The sequence below is a fragment of the Argopecten irradians genome, chromosome 6 (genome assembly GCF_041381155.1).
Source record: "Argopecten irradians isolate NY chromosome 6, Ai_NY, whole genome shotgun sequence".
Taxonomy (NCBI): Eukaryota; Metazoa; Mollusca; class Bivalvia; order Pectinida; family Pectinidae; genus Argopecten; species Argopecten irradians.
Genome location: NC_091139.1, coordinates 5,581,955 through 5,596,796, shown reverse-complemented (window position 1 = coordinate 5,596,796; position 14,842 = coordinate 5,581,955). Strand labels below are relative to the sequence as shown.

Sequence of the window (14,842 nt, the reverse complement as noted above, 5' to 3'; positions counted from 1 at the left end):
TCTTTATAGGAGTTAAAATTATAAATTTCGCTTTAGAGCCGCAAGGGGGACACTCATGATGTTAATTATGTCCAGGGGTACACAGATAGTATAGCTCGGAAATTTCGCTAGCTGTGCCAGCCCTCGCAAGATTGTACAACCTGCAGGATCAGACATGCCAAAGACCCAAATTAAACTCACGATTGACCCTAAGCCACCGCCTTCTTTGGAGATCTACGAACCAATGGGCTCGGCGGGATGATGACTCAGCCGATTGATAATACAGGGCCCATATTACCTCTCGATCTAATACGGAGTCTGAAGCCTAAAGTAGTGTGTAGCAGTAAAAAAAGGAAGAAAAAAAGAGCAAAATACCAGTATATCAACCACCAGGACCTTCTTCCCCACGGATACGAGATGCAACCCACTGCAAAGAACAGGTTGGCTTCAATATTGGAGCTACTGTGAAAGCCTTCAAGCTACAACTGATATCGCGCGCGACGGATGCACATCACAACCCCTCAAAAGTGGTGCTGCATCCGCCATGAGAAACAGTGCAACCCAGTCTCGGGACGTGGACCCTGCTTTCATGGAGACCTTTTTTTAAGAATAAAGAAAACTTTTTCAGTAGTGATTTTGTTGGTTATGTAATAGTATGTAACTTTTCATAAGGTGAAGATAAAATCTATAACTTCCCGTCTGGCGTCCTGTGTTTTTGATATAGTGTGAAAAATAGAACAATGTAGCTCACGAATGGTTTGTAAGGAACAGCTGTCAAATTTTTTACATTCCTAAGCCATTTTCGAAGAGTGATATATTGGAAAGTATTTTTCCTTGTTTATGGTAACGTTGTTGATAAATTAGATATTTTTTTTTTTTCCTTACGTTGGGTAATATTATGTTTGTTGTGTAAATTAGATGTAATTTTCCCTGTTATGTATACTTAATATGCTTTGTAAATTAGATGTAATTTTTCCTATTATATGGTAAATCTGTTTGGCAAATTACATGTTATTTACTTATATGGAAATATCGTTGGTTAAATATCGTCTATTTTTCCTAGGCATGTCCAGCCGGAGAATGTACGGTGATGTGACGCGGTTGTCTTGAGAAGTGTTGGGTGAATCGGTCAAATGTGGCAGTAGGGGATTCGTGCGATCATAGGGCACCGGACAAATGCCCCTAGTGGTCCACTCTTATCGGTATGTGCTGAGGGATGGAACAGGAGAAAGAAATGCACCTACTGGTTTTGTGTTTATTTTTCTCTTAAAAGGGCTTCCAGCAGCGCAATATCTGAGATTACCTTTATAGCATACGTCATTTTAAATGATATTTTGTTACCTGTCATAAATTAGACTCGAATAAAGGGACGTTTGATTCTTTCCTTGTCACATTTATGTTATCCATAAACTACTTAAATGTGTTTTACTTAACAAACTAAAAAGATATTTTTGCCCTAATGTAAAGAAAATGACGACTTTGAGAAAAAAGACATCAACCTTTTTCTATTTAGTTCAGAAATAATATTAGTGTAATTTGTTAAGTATTTATACAAAAAACACGTCACGTGGGAGGATTATGAAGATGTATTTCAAACGTGGAATATGATAATCTAAAATCACGATAAGATAATAATAGTTTTTTGCTTAGTCTTAGGTACCTTACGCAGTAAAACTCATACTGTGCTGTCGAACACGGTTGAATCGAATACGTCGAATGTAGTTCAAGTAGTGTCGCGGGATTTTTTGCCCCCCTCTTTTTAATTAATAAATAAAGAGCACAGATGAATCTAATACGGTTGAAGTCGAATACATTTTGTGGCCCATTCCTTCAAAAAAATACCAAAATTTTCTTTTTGTTTCGAACACCCCTGAATATAGGTCTGTCGGACCGATTTACGCGAAGCATGACTGATCCACGCTTTCAGGTATTTTTATGTTAAAATGAAGGATAATATGTTTGAACGAACTAATTATTGGTCAAATCTCACACAATGATTCCCTGGTGATGAGGGCGAATTTTATTTGGCCTATATTAAACTTCAATATGTCGATTGTAAGAACGGCCAAACGAGCTGTTAAACAGTCGGTACACGTAAGCTACAACTACTCTCACGCGATCTAATGTCCTATCGGTAGAGCAGTTAAAATTGGCGGTAAGATTGTCCGAACATCGAGAGAGATAAAGTAGCAATATTTGTCCTAGTGATCCGTCCGCTTGACTTCCGACTTAACCATTGTTTTAGCTGTTAGTGTGATAATCCTGAATGGATATGGTATCAGGCCTTTCAAGTAAATTTGGGCTTCACTATTTTTCAAAAAATTCTGTGTATGTTGACTAAGACCCATGGTACAAACTCAATGCTTCATCACGAATAGGTTCATGCAGGTTTGCAGTGCTGACTGAGTATGGGCCCTGACTGTAGCCAGACATGTGGTCAGATGTTTTAACTTCTCGTGTGAATGCAGTTGTCCGGAAACTTGTTCAGCAAAGTAGATGTCATACAGGATGGGAAAAGTGTCCACATCGCGTACTAACAAATTATTTGGTAAGGTAAGTCAAGTTTGCGCCGATTCAAATTAAAAATGTGAAGCAGCGTCAAGGTATAAGTCATAATCAGTGAGAGAGATTATTCTTCTCTTCTCTGATGATTTTTCCTATCTTCTTTATTTGTGTTTCTCCCTAGTGTTAACGCCTCGTCATTGACAGTTCTAAATGAAGCATGCCCTATGACCAGGCCTTTAAAACGCTGCAATATGATCAATATACCATCAGTCTCCGGCAAAAGACTACACGACATTACCACAAAGCGATGCAAGTGGGTTGGTGAAGCGGGGGGGGTCCCTGGTGGTAGGAGGTCTCATCTAAGTGGGGGGGGGGGGGGGTGGGGGGGGGGGGGGGGGGGGGGGGGGGGGGGGGGGGGTAGCGCTAGGTAATCACATTCGTTCGAAATAAAGGGGGGGGGGGGTATTAAAGAGAGGCTCTACAGGAACACTGAGTGCAGATCACGTCAGTCACTCACTAATCATTATGTTCAAATACAGGTTCAAGCCCGCTATTGTAATAACGGCCTCCCACCGTCTGTATAAAGAACAGGCCCCCCCCTGCCTTAACTAAGAACCACTTTCTCTGGGTCCAAAACGATCTCAAAATCAACATCAGTGTTGCCGCTAGTTGTACATAAACGAGCGGCACTTTGCTATAAAAGAATCAGTTTTAGCCAGTGTCTCACACGATGGTATCTTTATAGCTAAGGTTTGACTGTAAATCGCATTTTTCCCCGCAGAATCTACGAGTTTTATTGTTCAAAAACCACTTTTGTGTATTAAATACTTTTGATTCGGTTTCTTCCAATTTCATATTAAAATACATTATTGATTTGTTATGTTTCGTTAGAGATCACAGATTTTTCCATATTTCACGTGCGTTTCTTCATAATATTCACCATAGGTCCCCGATTTCGTATGTTCGTCGAAACAACCAAGTGAGCCAATGTGAGGGCGGTATTGTATGTGGGCACTGGGTGGTTTGGATATCAAGTGGCGGTTATTGTTCGGTAATTCTGGTCGGTTCATAAATCTAAGTAGAAAGATAAGAGGTATCTCTTCCTCCTTTCTTCCTTCATCGATATGTGGTTCAGTTTTAAAAGTTTATATCTTGGGGCGCTGTAATTTTGGCATACTCACGAATCAAGATAGAGCACTATACTAACTTATTCGCATGAACAAATCAGAAATGATAAAATGTTAATCTGTTTGCATATACGGAGATGACATTTTCACGCTCATGAAAGTATCTGAAACCTGGTAGAATTTTAATAGATAACTGACGAAAGCATACATAAATGTCAGAAATTTTTCGTTCAGTATTATGGCGTCATGATAATTTTATCTGAGCCAATTATTATCAATGTCGAGATGTGGTGTTTTCCCTAGCAGAAATTCGTGCACTTGAACAACTGTAAAATCGTAATATTTGAAAATGTAACTCGAAAAGAATATATTGATAAAATATATAATTTGTAAAAATAACAGAGGGGACCCCAATGCACATAACTTCGGTATTCGTCATTTTTCAATTCTATTTCGCATCATTTATTGTCATGTATTTTTTCATGACAATTTACCTGAAAATCAACTCGCACTTCGTAGTTTGTAGTTGATAGCAAGTCCCAAGGTAGAATAGCATTAGTCTAGAGCTTAAAAGATCAGTAAATGATCACATAACCTTTAAAGTTTGTTTCATATTAAAATAAACAATCAAACTGGATTTAAACCTAGCTATTAAGAGTATTTGGAAACATCCTTCTTTTGTCTTTATTGTTGGCTAGGCTATATTGGACGGCGTCCGGACAGGTTGGTATCGTGGCGGTTATTGTTCTGGTCATTCTGGTCGTCATAATAGTAAAGAGAAGGTATTCTCCCTCCTTCTTTCCTTCATGCATATGTGGTCAGTTTTAAAGTTATATCTGCCGTAATTTTCATACTCACCAATGAAAAAGAGTTATTCGCCATAACAAATCAGAAATAATATATGTTTTCTGTTCATTAGGGTGACTTTCACAGCTTAATGTACCAAATATGATGGCTTTTAATAGATTACTGAAGAAAAAAAAATGTCAAAATTTTCGTCCAGTCATGGCACATATAATTTTAACTGACATTATTTAAATTGGAGATGTGTTTTTTCCTATGAAATGCTCATGAACTACTGGTAAATAATATTTTTCGGTCTTAAAGCAATTTAATAGTAATCTTAAGAATTTTTTAAAAATGAACTCGAAAAGATATTCGATAAAATACTATTCGTAAAATAACCCAATACTCATAAATCGATCGTCATTTTCAATTCTATTTCCAAATTTATTTCATGTATTTTCAGACCATGCCCGAAAATGAACACCACTCGTAGTTTTATGGATAGCAGTCAAGGTAGGAACATTGTCAGACGTAAAGATCAGTAAATGATCACATAACTGCTTGTTTCATATTAAAACACAAACTAAATTGCAGTTGATTATATACATAAAGATTGGAAACTCCTTCCTTGTCTTTGTTGACAGGCAGAGGCACCTCCAGTTTATAGGCATTTTCCCTTGGCTAACTACTTCATAGTGTATTCTTTTAAACATGATATTTCTGCATCAATGCAAAGTTTAAACATTATAACATGGTTTGGTGTGACCAATTATCCCGATTAATATGATTTAATATGATTTTTGAAAGCACAAAAACGACCAATTTTACCTGGTTTTTCGAAAATCAGACATTCAAAAGCGGAAGTGCATTTTATTTTATTAGTATATAAGTTCAAATATTATATTTTCTTTCTGAAATCGTACTCAAACCATCTGAAAATTACTGAACTTTTGTATCATATCAAAGTTATTCTCCTGTATTTAACTATTTAAGAGTATATCTAAAAACATAAGCACATACAGAGGTACATCTGCAGATCGTAAAAATGTCGGATTTGCCAATCTCTCTAATATATGTTTCTAATAAACACTAACATCGCCTGTCATTCCCCATCTCCATCCTCTCATGATCCCTCTGGATATTTTTGGACTACTTTTCATAACGGATTTTCTTTTAAATTGCATTTATTACAATCAGTTACTTATTATTAAAGTATAAACATAATATTGGCTCTTTATCTAGACACTACATTTTATAGCACAATACATGGGTTAGCTCCCCTGAACATTGACTCGGCGAGAGCCTAAAGTAAATAAATTATGTTCGGTGTAACATTTTTGAAATAGTAGCGAATGGGAATCATTCACGTACCACGTGATACCCGATAACGTTTCGGCGGGACTATTGTTTCTATTGGTGATGGAATGACGTCAAAAAATGAGGTAGCAGACCACAGAAGAACAGCCTGGCCGCGGTCTATCTTTTTATCATGCATAAAAAATAAAAATAAAATATATTCTAAAAATGGTACATCCAATATGGAGTTTGATTTAAGTGGTCACTGCCATAGAGGGCGCTTTCACTTGCGGAATCCTTTTTATTTTGAATTTTATGAATAATCAGTCTAATAACTACCACCTCTGTATAAAGACCACTTTCTCAGGGTTATAAACACGTTTGGCTTTTCATTTGATATAAAAAGACAGGGTCAAACAAAATCAAGAACTGAAATAAGTTGGTGCTATTTTAAAAGCATTTTTTATAATCTTTTTCACATAATCAAAGTAAATCCCACGATATTTTGTCCTTTTATTGTATTCTTGTTTGACAAAAGTTGATTTTTTTTAATTTTGATTTTAAAAATCTTTTGAATCAGTCGGGTATAATAACATGACGGTTACAATCGATGGGGAACACTTGTCTCCGAATCGTGACCACGTGCAATATGACATCACCGGGAATCACCAACATCAGAACGAGGCGATAGCTGAGAATCTTCTCGCGGAAATCACTCGAAAGGAGCAATGTGATGGGTTTGAAAAGGACTTTAAGGTAAGATTTTAACCTAATTAATACTCCTGTAAGTATACAAACTATAAATTGGTTAATGTGATTTAATTGAAGAAAACATTTTATTGAGACAAGGTTCAACAACAGACTCAAGGTCTTAGACCCAGTATAAACTAGTGATATTTTGAATGCCTAAATAGTACTTCTTAGGTTTGCTTGAACATAAATACTACGATTCAACAGTAATACCTAAGGTTAGGCCCGATGCATACACATTTTTAACAACTTAGTTATGTCCTTATAAGTACACCTAAGAAGTGATATATGGACATACATATATACAAATATCACAAGAGGATAAATAAGGTTTATAACCTTAATGTAACGTTAGCATCAATCTCTCGAATCGTCATGACTGAGAATGGCGTCTACCGTGCACATTATTATTTATTTGTTTTAAACAATATATTCTATTTTCAAAAACGAAGACAGTTTTTTTCTACAAATCTTGTCCTCTCGCAGGAGGGTTTTCACTTATCATTCTCCTTTCATTCTTTATTTTCAATCAATCAAAATATCTCTTTCATGCTATTTCACTTTCTTTCTGTTTGTTTATTTGTTTATAATTTCCTTAAGGCAATCAGAATAATTATTACAATATTTATATGTATATCGTATTAGGGTATATATATATATATATATATATATATATATAAATTCCGGAATATATTTGAGATATCCTACGAAAATTAGTTTTTACCTGCTAGTTGGAGGGATGGCGTGCACATTATTTAAAGTTTAAAGTAAATCAAAATAATAACACTTGTAGAAAGAGAAAATGCGATTCACTTGGGTGTATTTATAATTCCATGTGTTGTGTTATAATTCCATGTGTTGTGTTTATAACTCCTTGTGTTGAGTTTGTAATCACCTGTTTTGTATTTATAAGTCCCTGTGTTGTATTTGTGATTATCTGTGTTGTGTTTATAACTCCCTGTGTTTGTTATAGTCCCCTGTGTTGTCTTCATAATCCCATGTGTTGTGTTTATCATAGCCTGTGTTGTGTTTAGAATCCCCTGTGTTATGTTTAGAATCCCATGTGTTGTATTTATAATCCCATGTGTTGTTTTTAGAATCCCATGTGTTGTATTTATAATCCCATGTGTTGTGTTTATAATTCCACGTGTTGTTTTTTTATAATCTCGTGTGTTGTGTTTATAATTCCGCGTGTTGTTTTTTATAATATCGTGTGTGTTGTTTCGAATCCCCTGTGTTGTGTTTGTAATCCCGGGTGATGTGTTTATAATTCCATATGTTGTGTTTATAATCTCGTGTGTGTTGTTTCGAATCCCCTGTGTTGTGTTTAGAATCCCATATGTTGTATTTCTAATCCCCTATGTTGTGTTTCTGTTTCAGTCGTTCTTGGCCGGTATCCGGTTCACTTGTGATGAGGCTACCAAAGATGGAAATGCTGAAAGAAACAGATATAAGAATATAATTCCGTGTAAGTATTGTTGAATTTACATGCAAATGTGTTCTGTTACCGATTGATGTTTCCTGTGTGAAATATTGGTATAGATAAGTATGCAAAATTAGGTCACAGTGACCCCTGACATACACCATTAGGTCGAATTGGCTACTTGTTTTTGTCATCTTGTCCCCTTTTGGCTCCATTCTGCTGGTCTCTGAGGTAGGGTTTATATTATTCACAATTTTGTTAGCCCTGATGCCATAAAACTTTGTCATTGAACTTGCTTCAGTAATTTTAGAGAAGTAGTCGAACATGTAAATTGTTTATGGATACACAAAGTCGGACAAAATGCGATTAGAATAAGTGACTCGATACTTCGTCTCAGGTGACATAAACAACTGAAAAGAGAGTATCGCAATAAGATTGTGTTCTTTACTTACAGATGATCATTCGAGGGTACAACTAGCTGGAAAACAAAACTACATTAATGCCAATTTTATCAAGGTATGCACTGTAGACGAACTGCTAAATTAGACAATTAGAGGACAGGGCTATTTCAGTATGTGCAGTGGGGCAAGAGGCAATGGGCTGAAATGCCATGATTTTTGAATGAGGAAAAATACTTGTGGTAAAATTACCCCAATTTGTTTTCATATCATCAATGTTAACCCTGTAAATACCGCATTGTCTATTTCGAACAATCATGTATGTTCTAGTAAAACTGTTTTTTATTCGGTACAGCAATGGCTGTGGGGTCTTAGTGCTTCAGGCTTTTTATCAAATATGGATTAATATTTCAAAGATAATGTCACGAAGTATTGGATGTGACTCATTTTCAATTTTAGAATAACAGTGTACCAGACATATGGTATAAATGTCGTCAAATTAAAGATTTTTGCGTCCCATTGCACACTTTCAAATTCCTTGTTTCCTGGGTTTACATTTTCCTTACTTTTTAACATGTTAGACATTCTAAACATGATTTCTCCTATTTGTAGATTCAAAGCAATTTTTTTTAATTTTATATTTTCTATCTCTTTTGACCCTGTTTAAAAATACCTGTTCGTTTGATCTCCTTCTCGTTTTTCCGTCTTTACAAGAGTGTACATGTACATCATTTAATCAATTTCATACATTCTTCTTTATAAACCGAATTTTTGTTACTCTTGATTATTAAGTAAATTTCTCTTTTACTCTTTCCTATTTTCAGAATCTAGAAGGTAAAAACGCATATGTTGCGACGCAAGGTTAGTACTGTAGTAAATTCTTGAATGACACCTACGTCTAAATATACAATGCATAACAAAAAAAACAGAACATATTGCTTACGTACGTATTTTGGCGATAATCTCTTCATCTCTTTCATACGTCCAATGCTGCGCTTAAACATCATTACACAAAACAAAATATTTAGAAGTTTATAAAACATTCAATTCAATAAGCTTATTATTTTTTTCCTTCAGTAAATTTAACCCGCATATATCAGGTTTCCGAAAGCTGCTGGTTATAAAATTGCCCATGGCCCAATAATGGAAATAGAGGTAAATCCTTTAAATCGCTACTAGTCATAGAGTTCTACATGGATTGTAACCTTTGGCCAGAAACATCCTTGGGGAACATTAGCAAAGTGGTTTATCAAATATATACAGGAAAAGAACTATCCATGCAGTAGGTCGAGTTTATTTCAGGTTTGCTAAAATGACATTCCCTGATATAAGAAGAATACAATTACTTTATTTATAATTTAAAACACTTCGCTCCTCAGTTGTAATTGCTGTGATCGGTTTTATATCCAACGGTCTTTTAATATTAATTCAAAAGACTTTCTATTACAGATACTGACTATAAATTAAAGCAACAATACACATATAAACAATATTCTTGTTTCCGCTCTTAGATACAAAACCGTAATTTAAGCATACATGAAATGAAAACATGCTTCGGAGACATAAATTAGAAGACATATGTACGTGATCTTATGTTGACATTGCAGGCCCCCTTCCGACGACTCGCGGAGATTTCTGGACAATGGTATGGCAACTACAGACCGGAAAGATCGTGATGCTAGCAAATTGTGTCGAGCTAGCAAAGGTTTGTCTAGTGTTTATACGATTATATACAATTATTTTTGTCCTTATTTACTTAATCATTACAAAATTTAAATACAGCAAATGTAACATATTATATTTTAGTTACTGTTTCAAAGCAATGTGTAATGGTTTAGCTTTAATTTTTTTTTAATTATTATTATAACATAAAGATTGTACAGAATACGGGTCTGCTGAATTTTTGTTTTAAAACTTAATGTTTATTGTATTCATTACTTTAAAATCAGCTTTTGATTGGTTAAAACGGTAGCGTAATAATTTCTAAGAGAAAAAAGTCCATTAATAAAATTGGAATAACAGGTAAAAAAAATAAATTTATAAAGATTAATTTGAATATATTGTTATGGATATACAATGCAAAATACAAATATCTTAATGTACTCTCATTATAAACCGATTCACGGTTTATTAAGAATACACTCAGATTTTTTGTGAAATTTCAAAACATAAAAATGTAATAAAGAGTTAATATGTAATCTTATGTGTTTTTTGCACAATATTTTCAAAAGTTTTGCAATACCGCCTGCTGTTGATGAATGTGAATGAGTTATCACATACTAGTAATATGTCATAAAAAAACATGATTGAAATACAATGTCATCCATGACCACACATATTACTTTCTTTGTCAATTTACCAAATATTCAAAAATAATTCAATCCGTCATGTAACGAGCATATTCAATATTTTATTATCCTTACACGTAAAAATGACGTCACCATTTCAACTAGTAACGGCGCATCTGATTGGCTGATACAACGTTATAGATATCTTAAAGAAATCAATCCCCCAAGAAATTTAGATATTGACTTGAATAGGTTTTATCATAATGATTAATTTAATAGATTTCCTCAGCGCTCTGAGATTTATTTAGAATACACTCTGGTTTTCTTTATATCTTTGGGGTTTTTTTTTTGGGGGGGGGGGGTGTATTGTATCTTTGTTTTTTTTTCTGTTTTATGTTGTTTATGTTGTTGGGTTTTTTTTTTGTATTATATCTTTGGGTTTTGGGTTTTTTTTTTTTTTTTTTTTGTATTAATTCTCCATAACTAAAAACTTTATTCAAGCTAATCAATACAGGTCAGATGTCGCATATAATGTCTTTTATCTTGTGAGAACTGTTCTTCTTCTATGAAAATTCTTACATCCTACATTATTAATATTGTAACAATTTAACAAATATTTCATCTGTCATGTTTTGTCCACATTTATAGCCTAAAGTTAGCCAGTACTGGCCCAAAGATGGATCGACGGCAACGTTTGGTGCTATAAACATAACCTCGATATCCTCAAAAACATATGGTGTCTATACTGTTCGGGAACTCAGACTTGAAAACAAAAAAGTAAGATTTTTGCTATAACCATATAAAACTGCAGAATTCCAGAAGGGTGTTTGATAATGAAAAGTCGAGTGGGACTAATTTATGCGCATCCAATGAGTTAATTATAAAAGTCGCTTAACAATTGATCAGGTTGCTACAAAAAGTATTTGTTTACAGAAAAGAAATAAAATGTTTGTATTCACAGAATTTTTGATCAAATAAATCTTTTTCGAGAAATAAATTCACTCAAAATTTTGATCAATAAATCTTTTTCGAGAAATAAATATCACTCATTTGTCGTTGAACTACCAAGATAACATGTGTTATACAGAAATACCCTCGATAATCCGAACGCCGATAGTCCAGAAACCTCACAATCCGGATGGAAATGTCGGGGAACAGATTTATTTATTAACAAAGTAAACTAATTCCATTTATTAACAAAGGAAATTAATTTCGTCAGTCCGGAAAACTCGCAATCCGGAAAATTTTGATTGGGGATGCAAATATCCGTATCATCGAGGGATCACTGTATTACATTTTGTATTAATCCGTTCAGACGAAAGAGATAAGAGTTGTCAACCAGTTCCATTTCACCAAGTGGCCGGACCAGGGAACACCTGAAGTTATGCAATGTGTACTTTTTCTGCTCCATGTGCAGTCAACCGAATCCAAACTATCTGGACCAATGATTGTCCACTGCAGGTATTGTCTGTTTCTCGTGTGCTGAAACATAATCGCTATAGTCCTAATTCATGTTAAACCTGACCTTATGGATCATTCACAGTAAAATTACTGACAGAACATAATGAATTTTTGACATTCTTTAAGAAATACTAGATTATAACGGGTCTACCACATTCTTAATTAAGAATCTTAGAACATTCCTAGATATTCTTACATTCTTATTTAAGAATGAATCTACGACATTCTTCTTTATGAAATACCAGACTATAATGAATCTTCCACATTCTTGTTTATGAAATACCAGACTATAATGAATCTTCCACATTCTTGTTTATGAAATACCAGACTATAATGAATCTTCCACATTCTTGTTTATGAAATACCAGACTATAATGAATCTTCCACATTCTTGTTTATGAAATACCAGACTATAATGAATCTTCCACATTCTTGTTTATGAAATACCAGACTATAATGAATCTTCCACATTCTTGTTTATGAAATACCAGACTTTAATGAATCTTCCACATTCTTGTTTATGAAATACCAGACTATAATGAATCTTCCCACATTCTTGTTTATGAAATACCAGACTATGATGAATCTTCCACATTCTTGTTTATGAAATACCAGACTATAATGAATCTTCCACATTCTTGTTTATGAAATACCAGACTATAATGAATCTTCCACATTCTTGTTTATGAAATGGCAGACCATAACGAATCACCATATTATTTTTATGAATGCCAGAACATGAGTCTACCACATTTCTATATAAGGAAATGTGTTATATGTTATCAAATACGTTAGTATAAAGATTTAATATTTCCTATTTAGAATACAGAAACCTAATAGGGAAATATCCTGATCTTGAAATATTAATTCTCAATAAAAACCTTTAATTAAGTGGTATATACTTCGATATACAATACAAAGGCAGCATTCTTATTTGTGTAACAGAAATGTAAGATTCATAAAGCTACTATTTAAGTATGATAGACAAGAATAAAGGGGGGTAACTATATTATGGCAACGTCCATATCAATAACAGATAAAGGTTTTTATGGTGCCAAAATGCTCTTGAAAAATCGTGGTTCGATTTTCTTGAAAATTGACTCGAATTAAATTAAATGTGATTTTTTTATTATATTGTTTGTATGTAATAATACGATAGACAAGAAATCTTTCTTAAAGCATCAGATCATCTGTTGCTTTCCTTGCCCTACATGAAGTGCTGATGTGTTCTTAAAGCTATCTACCTTGGATATTTTCCTACTCGATTTAAAGTGACAGTTTTAATTATTGTCACTAATTTGTTAATTGTCCCTCATTTCTGACTCTGTTGAAAGCGCCGGTGTTGGGCGTACAGGGACCTTCATAGCGGTAGATGCACTGTTCAATTATGGGAAAATATCCGGTCAGGTGCCCGAACCCAAAGAGTATGTCGCCGAAATGAGGCAGGACAGGGCGGATATGGTTCAGAAAAAGGTAAGACTTCATCCCAATAATTTTCTTTTACATAGCAATGTATAGTATTGTATTGCATTGTTTTGCTATTAATCAATTAATGTACCTTCCATAGTGAGCATAAATTTCAAAACACATTTGTATAAGCAATTGCTAACTTGCCGTACTTTTGTTGCAACAGATCTGCATTTAACAGCATTTCACAACGTTAAAATTTAGATGGACGTGAGGACAATGTGAAAAATGCCCATACGTATACCAGTAGTATATTCCTGTTACTGTTGACATCCTCATCATAGTGTTTTGTGTAACCAAATTCATATGAATAATTCTAAAAGTTGACATTTTACCTATAATAAAGATTTTAAACTAAAACCGTTTATCACAACATTTGACGTTAGCTTCTTGAATTACCACCATAAAAAGCGCATTGCAAAGTACGACAAACCGTCTTCAAGGTGATTTTCTTGTTTCTAAAACTCAATTACATCATCACTATGTATATTAAGTACCTTATTCGACTCAATAAGCGCCCTTGGGGCTTAAAAATTAAGAGGACACTTAATAGAATAAAATTTGGACTAGACTTTCATGACATTCATTCACAAAGTAAGCCATAAATCAATTTGCAAAACTAAATCAAATAAAGAAACTTTAGGATTTTCAGTCTACATTTAATTTGAGATCAATAAAATTGAGGCTTCAATAAGGGGGAGAGAAGCTTATAGGGACGGGAAGCTTATTTGGTCGTCTACGGTATATCATGTTATCATTTTATTTTTGGAAATTGTGTCAACAGTATCATCATGTAAATATATCTTCTGTTTGATATAGCACCAATACGAGTTCATATACCGTGCCTTGGTGGAGCTGTTTCTCACCAATACTACAGATCCACGGCTGAGCAATATGGATGCTAAATCACCGCGCCTCCTTCAGGAGTATGGTGTCAGTATGAGATAGCATTGACAGCAATACATTTGATAGATTTCATGATTAAATTATATAATGACAGTCAAAATGATCGTTGAATATACTGTTTGTTTTATACATAACATTGTTTTAAATTTGTCTCAAGAATAAACACATAAAAGTACATAAAAAACCACACAATTTGTAACCATTTTCATAATGGACTAGATATGGTAATGGCTCTTTTTGGCCCCTAAATCTACCAAATTTCAAATTAAGTATTTAGAAATAAAGTTGCTGCGTTTGAAATATTATATAAGCCCCTGATAAAAACTTAAAGATATTTTTGTTGACAGAAAGTATGTTTTTGCTATATAACCATGGTTACTTTACATAGATTATGTGAATTTGAAAATTTTGCATACTTTTTGATAGTTTTTGTTTTAAAAGCAATAGAGCACAGCC

The 14,842-nt window shown here is 34.0% G+C and overlaps 1 protein-coding gene across 1 annotated transcript in view; it reads left to right on the top strand.

Moving 5' to 3' along the window:
• The window catches only part of LOC138326165 (receptor-type tyrosine-protein phosphatase F-like), a 44,740-nt gene that overhangs the window by 23,625 nt on the left and 6,273 nt on the right, over positions 1-14,842 (top strand). Inside the window, exons 12-22 of the mRNA XM_069272293.1 lie at positions 4,310-4,393; positions 4,861-4,910; positions 6,274-6,449; positions 7,824-7,911; positions 8,321-8,382; positions 9,089-9,125; positions 9,872-9,969; positions 11,201-11,329; positions 11,868-12,013; positions 13,348-13,486; positions 14,300-14,413. Of these exons, the coding sequence (XP_069128394.1) occupies positions 4,310-4,393; positions 4,861-4,910; positions 6,274-6,449; positions 7,824-7,911; positions 8,321-8,382; positions 9,089-9,125; positions 9,872-9,969; positions 11,201-11,329; positions 11,868-12,013; positions 13,348-13,486; positions 14,300-14,413 (1,123 nt within the window). The remainder of the gene's footprint in view (positions 1-4,309; positions 4,394-4,860; positions 4,911-6,273; positions 6,450-7,823; positions 7,912-8,320; positions 8,383-9,088; positions 9,126-9,871; positions 9,970-11,200; positions 11,330-11,867; positions 12,014-13,347; positions 13,487-14,299; positions 14,414-14,842) is intronic.